Genomic DNA, 16,958 nt, shown 5'->3' on the forward strand with positions numbered 1-16,958 from the left:
TGCTGTATCTGGAGTATTATTTTTTTTCTCCTACTTCCACTTTTACTTGACTACATATTTTCCATTAGTTTAATACTTTTACTCCGATACATTTTTTACATGCTGTATAGTTACTCGTTACAATTATAAACATGTTAGCTGGCGCTGTCACCGGGTCAAGCGATCAGGCTGTCTTATGAGAAAACTGTGCATGCTCCGGTCGCGTCTCGTTTACTCTGTTGCTGCCTTCACTCAACACTTGAGCTTCGTAATCTAGGTTCACTCTACACGTCGTGACTGCCGCAAGGCAATCGCGGTGGCTCCACCAATGCGCGTTAGCCATGCGCGCGGTTGCGTCGTGAGGTCGTGCGTCTCTCGATTTTTGTGCATGCGAAGTTACAAGGTGGAATTCATGCACTTGTACGGCACTTTGAAAGTCCATTTTCAGTATTTTCCAACACCTTCAGCTTGATTTACATATTTATACAAATACACATATATTCCAAAAAAATTATTCCAAATAATTCGCTTTTTAGCCTCTCTCATTAAAATAGATGGTACGGTGTTTGGTAACAGCAGAAGAGCGCAGTAAGCACTAGTTAGGTTAGATATCTTAGCTAACTAACCTAATTATGTTCATGGCATGCTGCAGAATTCACTTAATATTAGCTGGCAATAAAGGCGACCTGCTGACTAATCATGTGCCCATTTTTATAGTGTAGTGTTTTTAAAGGGTAAGGGCATTTAATGAGGGTAAACGCAGGGCAGTAGGCTCACCCTTAGAATCCGACGAACGGATTTTATGTCCAAAATACACCTCGTTTTCTCAGCTAAATGAAGGCGAATTTGTACTTCTGTGTCAAACCTACGACATAGCAGGACATAGGTTATCTGTTTTTTGTGTACGAAGTGTTAACCCCAGTTTTTAAAGTACATACAGAACACTTGTATTTGTGATCTTTGACATCTTTGATTTGCAAGTGATATATAAAAACAATTGATAATCAAACTTTGATGGCTTTCTTTAATTAATTCAAAACACAATACTTGTACTTTTTACTTTCAGTACTTGAGTAATACATTTTAGAATAAACTACTTTCAATACTCAAGTACAAAAAATGCTGAATACTTCTGTACTTCCACTTAAGTAAAGTTTTTAAAGAACACTTCAACTTCTACTCAAGTCAATTTTTTGATAGAGTACTTGTACTTTTACTCAAGTATGGGTCTCTAATACTTTATACAACACTGATCGCGACATTATGACGCAAGGACGCAGGTTGTGCTTGCAGCGCGCAAAATAAACATGGCCAACAGCGGAGAGAGCAGCAGTGCTCACACTGAATGATTTAGTTCCTAAACGAGGAGCTACATCAGGAGTGTGGAAGTATTTCATGAACAGTTCACGTTCAAAGTTCAGTTCATTTTACTTTTTTTCGTGAGATATTCAAATACTTTTTTCACGATTTGGCTGTTGCGCAATCAAGGGGCGGACACAAATGCGAAGTAGATAGTACAATCTCATTAGATTTTATTTCACATCATGACACGCGAGTGGACCGCGAATGACATGGCATGATGAATAGAGAACTAACGCTTAATACACTAAAAGGCAGCGGAAATGACAAGGGCACAAAACTAGACCAAACACAAGAGTACAACTAATTGTTACATACACACTGACATGAACAAACACACGGGAAGCAAGTAACGGCCATACATGAACATGAAGTCTAACAGAACATACATGTATTGCCAGGCACGATATCACGTTAGAGAACACGGAGACCAAACATGAACTGAAAACCTAAAACACTACGAACCTGAAAATGGAACAGAGACTTTAACCCTACACAAACACGAAGCTAATCAAAACCACGAATCACAGATAAGGTGTGAATACCGTGCACATCCAACTAGGAAATAAAGAAACGACAATGATCCCCGAAGGTATAGTCTGGACATAGGCTATATATACACACCAACTAGGAGCTAAAGAAACGACAATGATCCCTGAAGGTATAGTCTGGACATATACGCACCAACTAGGAGCTAAAGAAACGACAATGATCCCTGAAGGTATAGTCTGGACATATACGCACCAACTAGGAGCTAAAGAAACGACAATGATCCCTGAAGGTATAGTCTGGACATATACGCACCAACTAGGAGCTAAAGAAACAACAATGATCCCTCAAGGTATAGTCTGGACATAGGCAATACACACACACACTTGTAAAACTAAGACGAGCTAACACGGAACAGCTGAAACAGAGGGGCGTAACAAGAACAAGGAAAACATAAAAACGACGAGACTAGAAGGGGGCGGAGCCAGACGTGACAACTACAAGCTAGAAATCACTATACGTTCTTATAAGTGCCATGCCTACCCCGCTCTGCTGCAATTCATCACGGGTAACGTCGTGCGGAAGCCAGTATGTTATTAACTAGCCAGTATGTTAACTATTCTCATGCGGACACTACGTTGCCCACAATGCATTGCGCACACAACGTCAAAACCATTTCTGTCTGGTGATGCATGATTTAAGCGGCACCAGCGAGAATACAGGAGGGAGGAACTTTCTCTCGTTGCGTTTCAAAAGAGAAAACAGATGTCACTCAGTTTTCAATGGAAACAAATTCCAACGTTCATTTACAGTGATGTCTACCGTTCATGACACATAATGTGAACTAATTCACGTTTAAGTTATTAAAAAATGTTTAGTTCAGTTCAACGCTCACGAAAAAATGAGCGTGTTCAATGAACGCGTTCTTTTGAACTCGGTCACGCACAACACTGTGAATAGTGAATTTACTTGAGTTTGTCTTTTAACAACTTCCGCCCTGTCCTGCCTCTCTTCTTCGCGCAACTCATTTGGGACGTAGATTTGACTTATTACTGCCTCTTTGTTATGACCTTTTGGGAAGAAAAAATATCGAGATATATATCGTATATCGCCATTCAGCTAAAAAATATAGAGATATTATTTTTGCTCCATATCGCCCAGCCTTAGTGGTCACATCCTCTCACCTACGCTGACCCACATACAGATAGATCCCTTTGCACAGAGACGCTGGGCAACTTTCAAAATTAAGTTTAATTTGATTTGAAATTTTAATGTGATAATCAAAAAAATCATAATTGTGATAAAACTTTTATGAATGAGGAAATGAATGAGGAAAACAAGCATCTGCTTGCAGAGAGAACACTCGTTGAAAATGTGGAAATAGCAATATAATAATATGAACTGAGACGGGACTGTGGTGGGGTGAGCAATGCTTGTTAATGTCAAATGCTTTCTGCTTAAGCAGAGCAGTCAGATAACCGTGTGACCAGAAAACACAGGACAATCAAAGGAAAACGTGAGAATACATGGAGATGATTACAACAATGACCAACTACACAAGGCAACAGGTAGACAATACAGGCATGTAGACAGATGCATGTGGGGGGAGAGACAGGTGGAGATGGTGATGGGTGGGGATATACAAAACAAGAGACATGGGTGGAGAAAGAAACAAAACAAAAAAACCAAAACCATATTGGATCCGTGACTGAAGGCGGGAACTGTGACCGACAGGGAATTGGATTTGAGAAGTCAGCTGTGGAATAAATTCATGTAGTGTGTAAGGCATGTCGAAAGGCGCTAGCAACCAATGCAGCAGCATGATAAATTTGTTCCAGCACATACAAACACACGCTGCCCCCAACTTCTCTATACGAGTTATTTTTTCTAACAGCCTGCTATAGATTGTGCTAGATTGTGTTATTTTTGCACATCCAAAATCCATTGTAATACAAAGAAACCAGAACTAAATAAAAAAAAAAAAAACCACAAATCAATCACCTGAGTTTTGTAGCATCATCCAGCACCAATACACAACCCACACAGACAAAGAATCACCCACCAACCCAGACACACACACACACACACACACACACACACACACACACACACACACAAGAAGGCAGAAACACCCAGACAGACACACACCCAGACACACTAGTAATATTGGAACAAATTTGCATGTCAAACTTCATTTGTAACATGGCTTAAGAAAAACGTGGTCATTACAAAACCAGTGTACAAACTTGTAGCTAAATATTTTATTCCCATTAAACCATCATCTGAATCTTTTAATTGTGGCTAGGCAGGACTCCACAGACACATTATAACGGCCTCTTTGGCTCTGTGGCGTCCTCAGGAGGAAACGCCAGACGGCATCCAAACCCGGATCAGAACTCAGTCGCCTATATTTGGCCTCAAGAACATCTTTCCTCAGTGCTCAGCAGGAGGGCCCACACATACGGGAACTTAAGACTCTATAATCATGTTGACGTATACAGGTACCATAAACTTATAGGTGATACAGAAATTTCAAAAACAAAATGGGAGACGGCGTGTTATTTTGGGCATGGAACAAAAAATGTCTGCCACTGTATCCTTTATTTAATTTGTGCTAAAAGCACTGGATTTTAAATGACAACGAGTGATCCCTGAGCACACCATCGCACTGCACCACGTCAGGCTCGTTAAAAACAGAGCTGCAGAACTTTGAGATGTGGGTCACAGTCACTCCTGGGCCTGTTGGGTGGCGCTGACAGGGGTTCACACCCTCTGTGCCCTGCGAGACGGAGGAGAACAAGTGGACCTGCCTCAGCCAATCGCACGCAACGGCAAAGTCCGTGACGCGTACAGTTTCCACAGGCCACGCCCATCAGTGACATTAAACCACTCCCCCGGAGCAACCCGCTCCTCGTTATCTGCAGCAGCTGATAACCCCACCACAAACAGCCACAGCCCCGCGTGTCCAACATCAGAGAGGGTGGTGCAGGCCAGTGTGACATAACGCCCTGCAGTCTATTCAAACGCCTCTCAGAGACAGCCAACCACAGGGTGTTTTTTTTTAGTTTGTTCAGCGTGTGCAGATAAGAGCCGTGTGCTTTAAACAGCGCTGCTAAGTGCAGCCGGACACCGTTTATTCCAGGGAGGAGGGGCTAATCACCAACACCTGGTACATTTCCACTCAGCACACAGGTTCTGAACACGAGGAAGGTGGACAGATGTTCGCATTTGTCTTGTTCTGGAGTGAACTTGTAAGTTTCTCTCTGTTGATTAGAGTCATGTTAGCGTGTCACTGGGTCACATTCGTTCAAAGCAAATACCTAAAATTTCACTGAGTGAACAAACTGCATCATACTACACCTACCAACTAAACGCTGGAAGTCGGCACTCTACACAATATTCAGTCAAGACGCTTGTAACCGTGTGAAAATGCCAAAAACATTTCTGTGGTCACACATCCTTTCCTTTCAAAGAGTAGGAAAGGTGAATTTCACACTTTCTGCCAGACTTAAAAAGTGAAAGTAAGTGCCAAGTTTGGTGTAAAAAAACATTTGTTCATATTGCTGGTTTCTAGATCACTAGATTACTTATACATTGGTCACACTGTTCAGCTGTATTATCTAGCTAGGCTACAGCTATGGTTTCCATTGGTTCAATTGGTTTCAACGGGTTTGGGCCCTGGAATAAACACCAAATCTGTTTTAAGTGGACCTCCAGGAAACAGAAACTGAATTACTTCCCTTAACAAACATAGCGGCCATAACGCACTAAAACAAACCAATGACGCAGTGTGTGTCTAAAAATACCTCAGGATGACATGCTCAAAAAGCTCGACTCAACAGCGTCTCTCCCTGGCAGAGGAACCGGAGTTGTTGCATGGCGGTTTCCACCCTGAAGGGCCCACATTGCTGGTGCTCTCGCTGACGTCGAGCTGAGAGCTTGTTATCGCTGCTGGCCTCCTCCCATGACCTATGACCTGTACTGGTTGAGCACTACAGGCCACAGTCTTCCCAGACAGGCCCCGAGACTCCCACACCGCCTTGAGCAAAACCCCAGCGCAGAGGCCACTAGAAAACGCACAGCTGGAGAGAAAAGCAGCATTGGCTGAGGCTGACGGGTTCAGGGATTTCAGCAGCAGTTCTTCCTCAGGAAGACGAGGAGCCTGAGGAAGACCACGCAGGAGAGGGTCCGCTTCTTAACCCACACCATTTACAACCTTCCTCTTGGCTTTGGACATTCTGCACTTAAACGGGAGATTGGTTGAGCTTTCTCACCTCCCTGAGTTATTTGTGAAGAAACCTTGTGTACAACAAAGGTGCCATATAATGTAACCAATGAACAACTATCTCCTTATTGAAAAAGGGAAGCTCCCAATGTAATCAAACATGTCTTTGTTTTTGCATTTATTCAGGAACATTTTGAATAACAGTAGGACATATCATCTGATGTGCCACAGTATCTTGTGTCCTTACCATTTATAACTGCACACAACGTCAATAAAACATGATAAGCACCATTTTGTTGTTGTTGAACATCTAATGAAAAGATATGACTGAACTGTGAATATTTATATTCTTCTGAGAATATTCCGTTTCTCTGAGAACATTCCCCTCTCATGCTAAGATATCATGTTCTCCATGTATACCAGTTCACTAGTGGGTTAAATGATGCTGGGAATGATCATCACTGTGTTAGAAGAATCAAGACCATTTCATTTACAGCACCACACTTAACCAAGCATGGAAGAAGCTGCCAATGGTTTATTTTATTAATGGTTCACCAATGATGAATGGTTTTATATGGTAGAGAGAGCGAGAGATTCTGAAATGTCTATTCTGGGGAAGTAACAAAGCCTTCAAAATCTTTACTTGTGTCAAGTTACATAACAGTAAGCTTGGGTGTAACCTCACAGCGGTCTTCAGAAGCAGGAGAGAAGCCTCGCCTGACCGGCAGAGCAGTCCCAGGGCCCAGAGGAGCACAGACCCCTCCACATTACATAACTGCTCTGGGACTCAAAGTTCAAACTTCCTCATCTTGAACTTCCTCTAAATCAAGCAGCGTACGCAGAACGAGTCACATTAGAGGGGAAGCAGAAGACAGCCAACATCTCAAACAGCTGATCTAGGACAATGTCATCCATCTGATCATAATGAGAACACTATGGCATGAAAAACATAAACTGACCCAGATCACCAGTCTCACTAAGACAAGGTTTCCACCCATGATGCCACCAGGGAACAGCAAGAAACCAAAAACAATCCAACCCCCCCCCCCCCCAAACAAACAACAACACAAACAATCTGCATAAGTTGAGCCAAAACAAGGTGGTCACGCAAACAGAAATGCACACGCAAAAACACAAAGTAGAGTCAAGTGTGAGAATGCTTCACCTGTAATAGCGTGACTGCAGGTAGGTGGAGCACACCGCCTTGGAGACGTGGCTGGCCGAGCCGAAGTCGATGACCTTGACGCGGTACGGCTGCCTGACGGGGTCCACCAGCATGATGTTCTCGGGCTTGAGGTCGGCGTGGATCAGGCCCAGGCTCTTCAGCTTCCTCAGCGCCGTGGCCACCTGCTGCAGCACGGGCCGCACGACCTTCAGCGGCAGCGGGCTGAACTTGTTCTGCTTCAGGAAGTCGTACAAGTTCTGCTCCAGCATCTCGAACACCAGGCAGGTGTGGCTGCGGTGCTGGAAGCACTCGAAGGCCCGCACCAGGTTGTGCTCCTCCGCGTTCTCGCTGCTCAGCCTCGCCAGGATGCCCACCTCGATCTGGCCCTGCCGCGCGTACGACGGGTGGTTCTTCAGGATCTTCACCGCCACTATTTCGTTGGTGCCCCTCTTCCAGCACTTCACCACCTGGCCGAAGGTTCCTCGGCCGAGGAACTCCAGCACCTCGTATGTGTGCTTCATGGAGCACAGCACCTCGTGCTGCACCAGCTGGTAGTCACCGTCTCCGGTCCCGCCCCCTGGCCCCGCCCCGGCCCCGCCCAGCCCGCTCTGCTTGGAAGGCGCCGCCCCCACGGTTCCCGCGGTGCCCTGCAGCATTGCGGGCAGTGCCGAGTGCTCCTCTACGATCTGCATATTGCTCTCACCGTTATCAAGCTCCTCCCCTTTGCGCTTAAACCCACATCGCAGGGTTCCGTCGAAGGAACGCAAACCTCCGCTCCACTCCTGCTTCGCCTCTTCCTCTCCACCCTCCTCTTCCTCACCACCACCACCCGCTCCTCCGGGGGCTCTCCTCCAGCCACCGTTTTTCCTGACCTCTTCTCCAAAGCCACGCCCCGCGACCCCGCCCGGCTCCACCCGCTGGTAGGACGACGGGAGTTTGTCGCAGAGCTCTTCCCAAGCCGACGACGACACAGTCAGTAATGAGTCCTGGCCACCACGGGCCCTCGAACCCTCCGAAGCCGCTTCTTTGTACGGCGGGACAATATTGGTTGGGTGTGCAATGCCTAGGTTCACGCCGACCACGTAGGTGCGAGAGGTCTTCTCATGGTACACACTGCTGCCAGCCTCCACTCTCCTCACGCTGCTAAAGGCACTTGTCTGGGGTTGATACACATGCGGTGGGCAGACCAAAACCTGTGAGGCCATACCTGGAAGAGAGTCGGGGTGGGGTGGGTGTTAGAATACACTAACTGACATTTACTCACAGTGGTTCACATTTAACACAATCTACATGATTCATCCTCACTCATTGTATTTAGTAACGTGTATGGGAGAGCTTGCTTTATCATGCTAATTACACCTACACCATATACTAATGTAATGCTAATTAAGTCAATAAGCATCCAAGGATAAAGCCCATTGCTCATACTGAATACATTTTAGACCGTGGTGCCATTAGCTGACAGCAAAGCCTTGCAGTTCAGTACTGGGGATTAGTTACACTTATACTGCCTCAACATATGGCACAAGTTTGTACAAGAGAACAGGTGTGGCAGAGGACACACACACACACACACACACAGGTACTTTGTGAATTTGCAAAGGCAGGAGCAGGAATGCAAACTATGAAGGTGATTATGAAATGCTAAGTCACATCCTAGAGCTTGTGCGAGGAGGCGTGAAACAGCGTGTGGGTGCAGAGTGAGGGTACGGGCACCAACCCCTCCACCAGGCACAGTGAGCAGTGCTGTGTCTCAAAGACCCTCAGTCCACTCACAACCGTGCACTGGATCGCTTATAGCGGCAGTGAAAGACTCTGTGGCCGTTCCACTTTAGCTTCAAGATATCTAGTAACCAAAACGCCTCACACAATGACCAGTTTCTCTAAACAATGACACAATGAGCATTTTAAAGCGCTGAAATAAGAGTCCTCCGACGCTATTTAGCTGAACGGGTCTTTTCTTAGTCCGCGGTAGCGTGATACGTGCCTCAGCACAGGCTACTCAAGCCAAGGGTTCGAATTACACCCCTGTCTTGTGTTTTCAACTGTTGCCGTCTGCCAGAGACAGGTGGCTCCTGAGCGCGTCAGGACCCGGTGGGCTGGCGCGGGGGGGGGGGGGGGGGGGGGGCGGCATGGCCAGCTACACCTGTTGACACAGCAACTGTTTCAGCGCAAACAGGAAATTACAGGGAGCTGCACTTTCACCAAAACAAAAACAGCTTAATGTGACTTTTTATAGTTGCTTAATTGGATTTTTTATAGTTTTTAAAGTTATTGTAAACAAGTTTGTTTTTGCAATGAATAATACAAATGGTTATAATTACATTTCTTCAGTGATTTAAATAAATTAGTATTTAGGTGCAAAGTGTTCTTCTGTGGTGTAAGCTACTTAAAAAAAAAGAACATACAGCAAAATGACCATCTACTGAAATCTGCTACTACCGTATTAAACACACTAACGAGGCACAGAATGTCCTTTAGTTAAGAACAGGGACATGTTTATATGGTTAATATGTCTACATTTCCAACCACGCAGGCCTGTAACTTATAACGCCGAGTGGAGTGAAGGGTGAAATAAACCACCCTGCGTGTTTAAGGCCAAACAGGAGGCAGGAATGTGTTGTTTTCTTACTTCCACTCAGCCTCGTTCATCTAAAGTTGTCATCTACAACTGAAACGACAACAAACCTTGCTCAAACTACAAACGAATATATTTTTTAAATCGTATAAAAAAGGAAACGTGTATATTTGAGCACGCAGCGAACCCATGTTGGCACGGCCCGACACGGAGACGTCGGGCAGCCCAAATAGTTCAGAAACGAAGGACGGAGCGGCCAACGTCAACTCCCGTAACGGACAGACGCGTGTAAAATACGGCCAGACTCGTCCAACCTTGCGAGTACGATATCAACACAGTAAATAAAGATTATAACTCGACATTTAAAAGTTTTCTTGTGGCGTGGCAACTTTTTTTCTCCCGCACCCACCGCCAACTGTTGACTAGACGGACGGCGAGTTGGCCAAGCCGCACAAGTCGCAACTCTTTCGTGTTGACGTGCCAGTTGACGGTTAATTACGGTGTTTTAAAGCGGTTTGTTTCCCCCCTCACCGTCTTACCTTCACAGCCAGCAAACGTCGGCGAAACGCGGGGCTCCTCTGAACATGTTAGGGATTTAACGCGCACCCACACCATGCTCAAAACACTCGCCGAGCTGCCATCTTGTCGTCTCGTCGGACAACGAGCGAGACTTCTCGGTGGAAAAAACCTGCGGTCTCCCTCATTTCAACTGCGCTGCAAAGTCCCACGCTAAGCCATCGACGCGAACAGGCTGGGCTCCGCCGCGCAGTTAGGGATGTCCTTTGAGGCGAGGGCACGTTTTTGCCTTCATTTCGAGCGCGATAAAACGCCCAGTTTCCTTGCGAGCCCGGACGTGCGGTTTCCACCCCCCCGACGGCTTCCAGCTCCTCTGCTACCTGCCACGGGCTCGAGCGCTCCAGAAGCAGCTCGCGCTCCCCTCTCACGGTCTCGCGACGCCCGTCGGAAAGCCTGGCTCGCTGCTGCCACCTGCCGAACTGGAGAGCGTAACACGCTCACGGCGCAGTATTAGTGCCCAGCGCCTCCTAGTGGTGGTCAAATTGTTCGCACCGTAAATACAGACGGTGGCGCTCGTGGTCGTTTTTCTATGTTCCAGAAGTTTTGAACCGACGGCTTAGTGCAGCCTTGTGAAAATTCGTCTTAGTTTGAGACCATTAGGGATGCATTTAAACAATCACAAATAGACAGGAATATGGGTGACGTCCCGTTTATTCAGGAAAGCTGTCAGATTAAAGCCATAATTCTGTGACATACAACGAAACAGCCTTTAACAAACATAATGACATGCGCAGTACCTTCCACACAGTAATGTAGCCACGAACAGCTTAGTTTCCGTTGTCATGTATACAAGTTGGATTTTTCTGGATGCGCAAGATGATGAACACACAATGCTACTGAAGTAGTTAAAATACAGGTAAAATGCTGCTTCATTATATTTAAAAGCTTGGCCCCTTCATCAACACATTTTGTGAAGGAAGAAATACAATATTTAGACCAACAATTCACATATCTGAATGATGTGTGAATCCAGGTCTGTTGTCCCTATTTATTAAAACATTTTTGATTCTTATTAGTTGCTGATCATTTTTTCCCCTTTACACCCCATTCTAAATACTGCATTGTAACAGTCACAGAGACACAAACATACTGCTAGCAATGTCAAACTGACCTTTTGTAAAACATGCATGGCATTGATTAAAAACATTACATTTAAAAAGAAGCCATTTAAAAACATTATGATAGGTGTTCTTTCTGGAAACTGCACAATTAAAACCAACGTAGTCCACACTGGGAATAGACTAGAGTGCGTTTAACCAGGACCGCCACTCCACAAAGTAAGGCACCAGTCAAATTCTGCCTTCACTCCCTAACTAACCCTTGCTGATTTAACAATAGCACACCGTGGCTCGCCAGAGCCAGCCAATCATCTGCTGAGACCAGGGCTGAGGCCAGCAAAACTCAAGAACTGATTAAGGACCATGCTACTGCAACCCAAGTGTTGTAAAGTAGTAGTAATAGTGTTGCTGGGGGGTTTTTTTGTTGTTGTTTTGAAAGGGCATCAATCTGTATCACTCACAAGCACATTAGTTTAGCATCAAAGGGTCAGAAGTTTGAAAATCACTCCAAATGGCACGACCACAACAGACTGGCTGTTTCCAGCATGTCCGTAGCATTTCTATACATGGAACAAGTATGGAAGCCTGGAACAAGACAAGCCAATATGGCAACTATGGCAACAGCTGCTACAGTGACAGATGTCAGTCAGATAGTCATGACAAAAAAACAATTTATTATGATCTCCTAATGTCCTTGAAACATAAATACACAATCCCCTGCACCTTAGGCTGCAATTCAGGAGGGTCAGCATAATGATTTTTCTTTTAAAACACACACAAAAAAAATATCAGCCATTAGGTCCACCTCCAAGACCAATTCATTAACCTCAACTGACCCCATCTTGGCCTGCCTCGATGTCTGACTGTGTTACTAAATATCCCTGATATTAAACGCAGTGAGAAAAGGTCATAAATGTTTAATCTGTGACATAAAATCCCTTGGTAGCGCTGACAGCAGGTGAGCTTTGGGGAGATAATCAGCACTTCCATTAACTGAGCTGTTCATATGATCCTATGGTAGACGGGCTCTAGCTCAGGGGGCAGGACTAAGTGTCTGCGCTGCTCCCAGGCTGAAGGATCTCCTGTAGGAGTTTCTGGTAAAACGGGGAGTAGACCAGCTTGTTGAAGTTCACCAGGCGGCTCAGTCTGACCCCAATCTCCTCCAGCTCTTTGCCGATGGGCGCCAGGCCTCCCGGCAGGGCCGGGCCGCTCTTGTGCGGGCCGGACTCCAGGAATCCCAGGAGGTATGCCTGGATCCGGGACTCTGTGGGGAAGGGGCGGGTGAGGGTTAGGGCCAAAATCCAGTGGAATACTAAAAATGAAAACCTGCTCTAAAGAGCCATCAGAACCGCCATAGTTAAAACCACACACTTGGTAGCTTCTCAGACAAAATAATGAATTAGACAAAGTAATAGAAAGGATATACATGGTTCAGCAAACTTTATTATTAAGTATTATTAAAACCCTCTGCAGCTTCTTGCCTCAGGAGGCCACGGAAAAGCGTGTAATGATATATAAATAACACAGGTATGTGCCTGGAAAATAAAGTGTAATTACCAATGAGTTTACGGATGGGGTTATCTTGGGACCTGACAGCTGCGATTTGGCCTTTCAGAGCGCTCTGCCTGTTTGAGTGAAAGGGGGAAAAGCCATGCTGAGACAGGCACTCCCCCAGCTCCAAACACAGCTTCTCCCCGATGGCTGTGAAGGCCTCATCAGCTCTGAAGGACCTGTGAAGAACACACAGAGGGAAAATCACATCAGCCGTTGTCTGTTTTAAGCAGGGACCTGTACAGGCCAAGCGCAGATGAGGTTGTGCTTACGACGTGTGCGTGTCGGCCAGCAAGACGACGATAGTGCCCTTCAGCCGCTCTATGAGGCCTGGCAGGCCAGAGATGGCCTCGCCTGCACTGTTGTACACGATGAGCAATACAGACGCCACCAGGGTCAGCCGCTCCAGGTCCTGCTGCAGCTCTTGGAACCTGCCCCGGTCCATCATCACCGTCTGCATGATTGGATATATTACAGCATGTGTTAAAAATATTAAATAGAAAAACGGTCAAACCCAGACTAGTTTTCAAGAAAAGTAACAGCAAAAATCCCCATGATTTAAAGAATACTGCATAACTGTTGAGAAACGGCCAGTATGGTGCTGGACGGGTCTGGGGCCCACCTCAGGGAACGCGTCCATGCCATGGTCCCAGCTGAGCAGCCGTAAATAGGCCCGGTTGTGCAGGCTGAGCAGCAGCTGTGGGGAAGAGCCAGAAGCACCTGCGGCGCCCTCTGCAGGCTCCCTGAGCATCGCGTCTGCAGTTTCCTGGAGCCATTTCTGAGTGAAGTCCAAAGCATCTGAAAACAACTCCTCATTACTACATACACGGAAAATACAGTCACCCACATTACTATAGCAGCAAAATTACAAAGTGAGGGAAACAGCCGTGTCCAGTAAGACTGGAAAATATGATTGAGTCTTTACCATAATTTATCACTTTAACTATATTAAATAGATTCTTGAGCAAGAAATAGTCCACATAAACATGTCCCCTCTAAACTAGGTGATTAAGGTCTTCTAATATTCTAAATTAATAGTAAAACTAAGATGTTTTTCTACAGGCAAACACAGAATACAGCCTCGCCTCACTCTCCCCTCACTGTCCCAGGATGCGGGTCAAAGATCCACTTGGAATGATAAATGGCCAGACAGTGACAGAGTCTCTCACTGGGCTGTTTGTCGAGGAACTCCTGAAACTTGTTCCTCTCGTACTCCACCGACTGCTGCAGCAGGTGAGGACGAAGACTGCTAACAGCAAAGTTGGCCATATCTATCTTCATCTTGTCCAACACTGCAAATATAGCCCTGTGAAGGGACAGTCAATCGCTTTAACCCCCAAGTACCTAAATGGCACCAGGCCAAACAAACAAACAAAGAATTGTGGGATGTTGCTCTGGAGGGAACTGGGGCTGCGGGTGACTCGCCTGAAGAGGGGCACGACGTCGGGGATGTCACGTAGCTTGCGGACGTCTTCGTCCCTGCATGGTGCGCAGAAGGCCCCCATCATGTTGATGATGAACTGGGCCACCTTGCTGATGTCCAGGGCTCCGTTCTCAGCCTGCTGATGGATGAGGGAGAGGTCCAGGGCCTCCTCAATCTGGGCCCGCAGTCGCACTTGCCCCGGCATAAGGAATGACAGCAGGGTCTAAAGAGGCAGGAAGATGAACAGGAAAACAGCATTAAAGAACTAGACCATCAAACACACATACAACTGGATAAAAAAAACTAGCAGCAGGCTGCATCTCCTTAATATAGAAAAAAATAAATACATGGAATCTACTTCATTCTATTTTCCCCTCTTCCACCATAACCATTAACATATTTTAATCAATATGTTAATTATAATAATATATTGACTAGATTTTTCTTTCTTTGAATAATAGACGTGTATGCATGCAGAAGCAAAATTTTTTGCACATTTGTTTTGTACCAAAACCAAAACAGTGTAGGTCCTCACAAAAAAACACAAAATACTTTTTTCATACTATTTATGAAATTTGGAAGAAAACAGATGTCTGTTAAGCAGTGCTTCCTCTAGGCCTCTTTTCTCTTTCATGTCTTACCTCTTTAATTTCCCCCACAAGTTTGATGGCATGGTCATAGACTGGTGGGTCGTCATTCAGCTGCGACTCCAGTGAGTCCCAGAACACCTTGTGCATGATCTCCTTAACCCGTTTCTCAAGACTGAAAGCACAGAAGGAAGAAATGGAAGGACAAACAATGCCTAATGGACACATATACACCACCTCTCCTTGTTTCAAGGGCCCTACCTTTACTTAGGGACCGGTATCCCTGTTTCAAGGGCCCTACCTTTCTTCAGAGATTAGTATGCCTGGTTGGAGGCCCCTACCTTCCTTCGGCAGGCTCCGGCGCTTTGACTTGGAAGCTGCCATTTACTACAATCTCATGAGCCAGCGCCATATTAGTCACTCCTTTAGCAGTCTCCATTAGCTCTTCCACAGACACAAACTTGGGTGGGCTGGCTGTTCAAAACAAACAAACAAACAACAAACACACACACCGGCCCTCAGTGGAATAACCTTCACCCATGTTTCCCACAAAGATTACACCTGACTCACCTCACAAATGGTCTGATATGTGATGCTACATGCTACAGCTAAACTGCATGTGAACCTGGGCTTTGACTGAAGGTGTCCTTACACTGCGGGGTGAGCCTGTGAGGGCTAGGTGTGTTCTTTCTGATTCTTTTACGCAGCATCTCCTCCGAGGAACCAGACTGGCCTGTAGAATCTTCTGGGCCTTTATCATCGATCTTCTTGTCCTCCTCTTTGGATGGCTCATGGGATTCCTTGGGCATCTTCCACAACCCAGCTAGACAAAGATTATTTTTTGAGAGTGACATCAGTATTGATAAAAAAATAACATCCTTTTGCTTTTATAACGGATTTGCTTAGATTGTATGCATATGCTACTACAATGCCATGTTATATAATGCTCAGCAAGTATAACTTACAAATCTGAACTGAAAGTGTCCATAAATATGCTGGGTCAATTTGAATTTGAACCTTAATTGCAGGTTGATTGCTCCTGACTACTACTCAGATATTTCACTCTCAACCTCTAGCACTGCGGTTTGCGACCATGGGTAGAATCAGAACAAACGTAATGTAAGTTAACTTGGCCACCACAACAAGATAAGTTCTTTTTTTAGCTATGGTCAAGGGAATAATCTAATCTGCGTGCTACATGTTCCGTTTAGGTTATGTAAACACAGCAGAGACAGGTGGGCTACACACATCGTGTTAACTAGACTCTGTATATAGTGCCAGCGTATCGTTCCGATATGACACCGGGGAGGGGGGGGGTCGTTAGCTGCCTTGGCTAACCCAGCTAGCCTGTTACGCAGATAGGACCCTTTAAGGCTTTTGTTTTTGAGTTTAGACGGATCCTTTGAACGGCTACCGCGCTAGCTACATTAGTTCATTCATTCAAAACATAACAAGGAGACAAACTGTAATGGTTAGCTTACCTGACCTAAATGACAGACAGAAAAAAAACTCGAAAGCTCTCTATGGTCGGGGGGGTTCCACTTGTAGGATAATAAAGTAACCAGTGGCTACCACCACCCTGAACGTTGGGTCGGGTTCTCGACGAATCTGACACAACTTGCAGCGTCTATTTACGGAAGTATAACCCACAATGCCCTGTTGGAGTTTTTTTACGTTACAACATGGCTGACTCTAAAGCAGCGTATGGGCGGAATGAAACTACATTTCCCACAATATGGGGTAGCCCATACAGTTTATCTACTAACGGTCGTTTTGAAGCGCTTATGGGTAGGACACCTGATATGGACGTTAACGAACAGTAAATAACAGTTTTATAGCTAAAGATTTGAATATAAACAATAATATTTTAATTTTAAAAGTAGGAAATAACGCAATTATGACTAACTAAGGATTTTCACTATACACATTCGGTAATGCATTAAATAACCTACTAATTTTAGCAACGTG

General features: G+C 45.4%; 2 protein-coding genes across 3 annotated transcripts in view; both read right to left on the bottom strand.

Moving 5' to 3' along the window:
* The window catches only part of hipk3a (homeodomain interacting protein kinase 3a), a 40,252-nt gene extending 29,521 nt beyond the window's left edge, over nt 1–10,731 (bottom strand). The window contains 2 exon segments of the mRNA XM_077022164.1: nt 7,218–8,424; nt 10,335–10,731. Coding sequence (XP_076878279.1) covers nt 7,218–8,424; nt 10,335–10,410 — 1,283 coding nt within the window. The 5' untranslated portion in view covers nt 10,411–10,731.
* A 273-nt stretch (nt 10,732–11,004) lies between these two features.
* Nucleotides 11,005–16,958, bottom strand: part of tcp11l1 (t-complex 11, testis-specific-like 1) — a 42,272-nt gene continuing 36,318 nt past the window's right edge. The window contains exons 1-10 of one of the 2 annotated variants that reach the window (XM_077022173.1): nt 16,472–16,687; nt 15,643–15,813; nt 15,332–15,464; nt 15,045–15,165; nt 14,406–14,626; nt 14,150–14,286; nt 13,603–13,778; nt 13,253–13,434; nt 12,987–13,159; nt 11,005–12,693 (exon numbers count right to left, since the gene is read on the bottom strand). In XM_077022173.1, the coding sequence (XP_076878288.1) occupies nt 12,476–12,693; nt 12,987–13,159; nt 13,253–13,434; nt 13,603–13,778; nt 14,150–14,286; nt 14,406–14,626; nt 15,045–15,165; nt 15,332–15,464; nt 15,643–15,799 (1,518 nt within the window). In that variant the 5' untranslated portion in view covers nt 15,800–15,813; nt 16,472–16,687 and the 3' untranslated portion in view covers nt 11,005–12,475. Of the gene's footprint in view, nt 12,694–12,986; nt 13,160–13,252; nt 13,435–13,602; nt 13,779–14,149; nt 14,287–14,405; nt 14,627–15,044; nt 15,166–15,331; nt 15,465–15,642; nt 15,814–16,471; nt 16,688–16,958 lie in introns of those variants that run through there. The other variant, XM_077022174.1, reaches the window with a different exon arrangement.

The sequence above is a fragment of the Brachyhypopomus gauderio genome, chromosome 11 (assembly GCF_052324685.1).
Source record: "Brachyhypopomus gauderio isolate BG-103 chromosome 11, BGAUD_0.2, whole genome shotgun sequence".
NCBI classification, from domain to species: domain Eukaryota; kingdom Metazoa; phylum Chordata; class Actinopteri; order Gymnotiformes; family Hypopomidae; genus Brachyhypopomus; species Brachyhypopomus gauderio.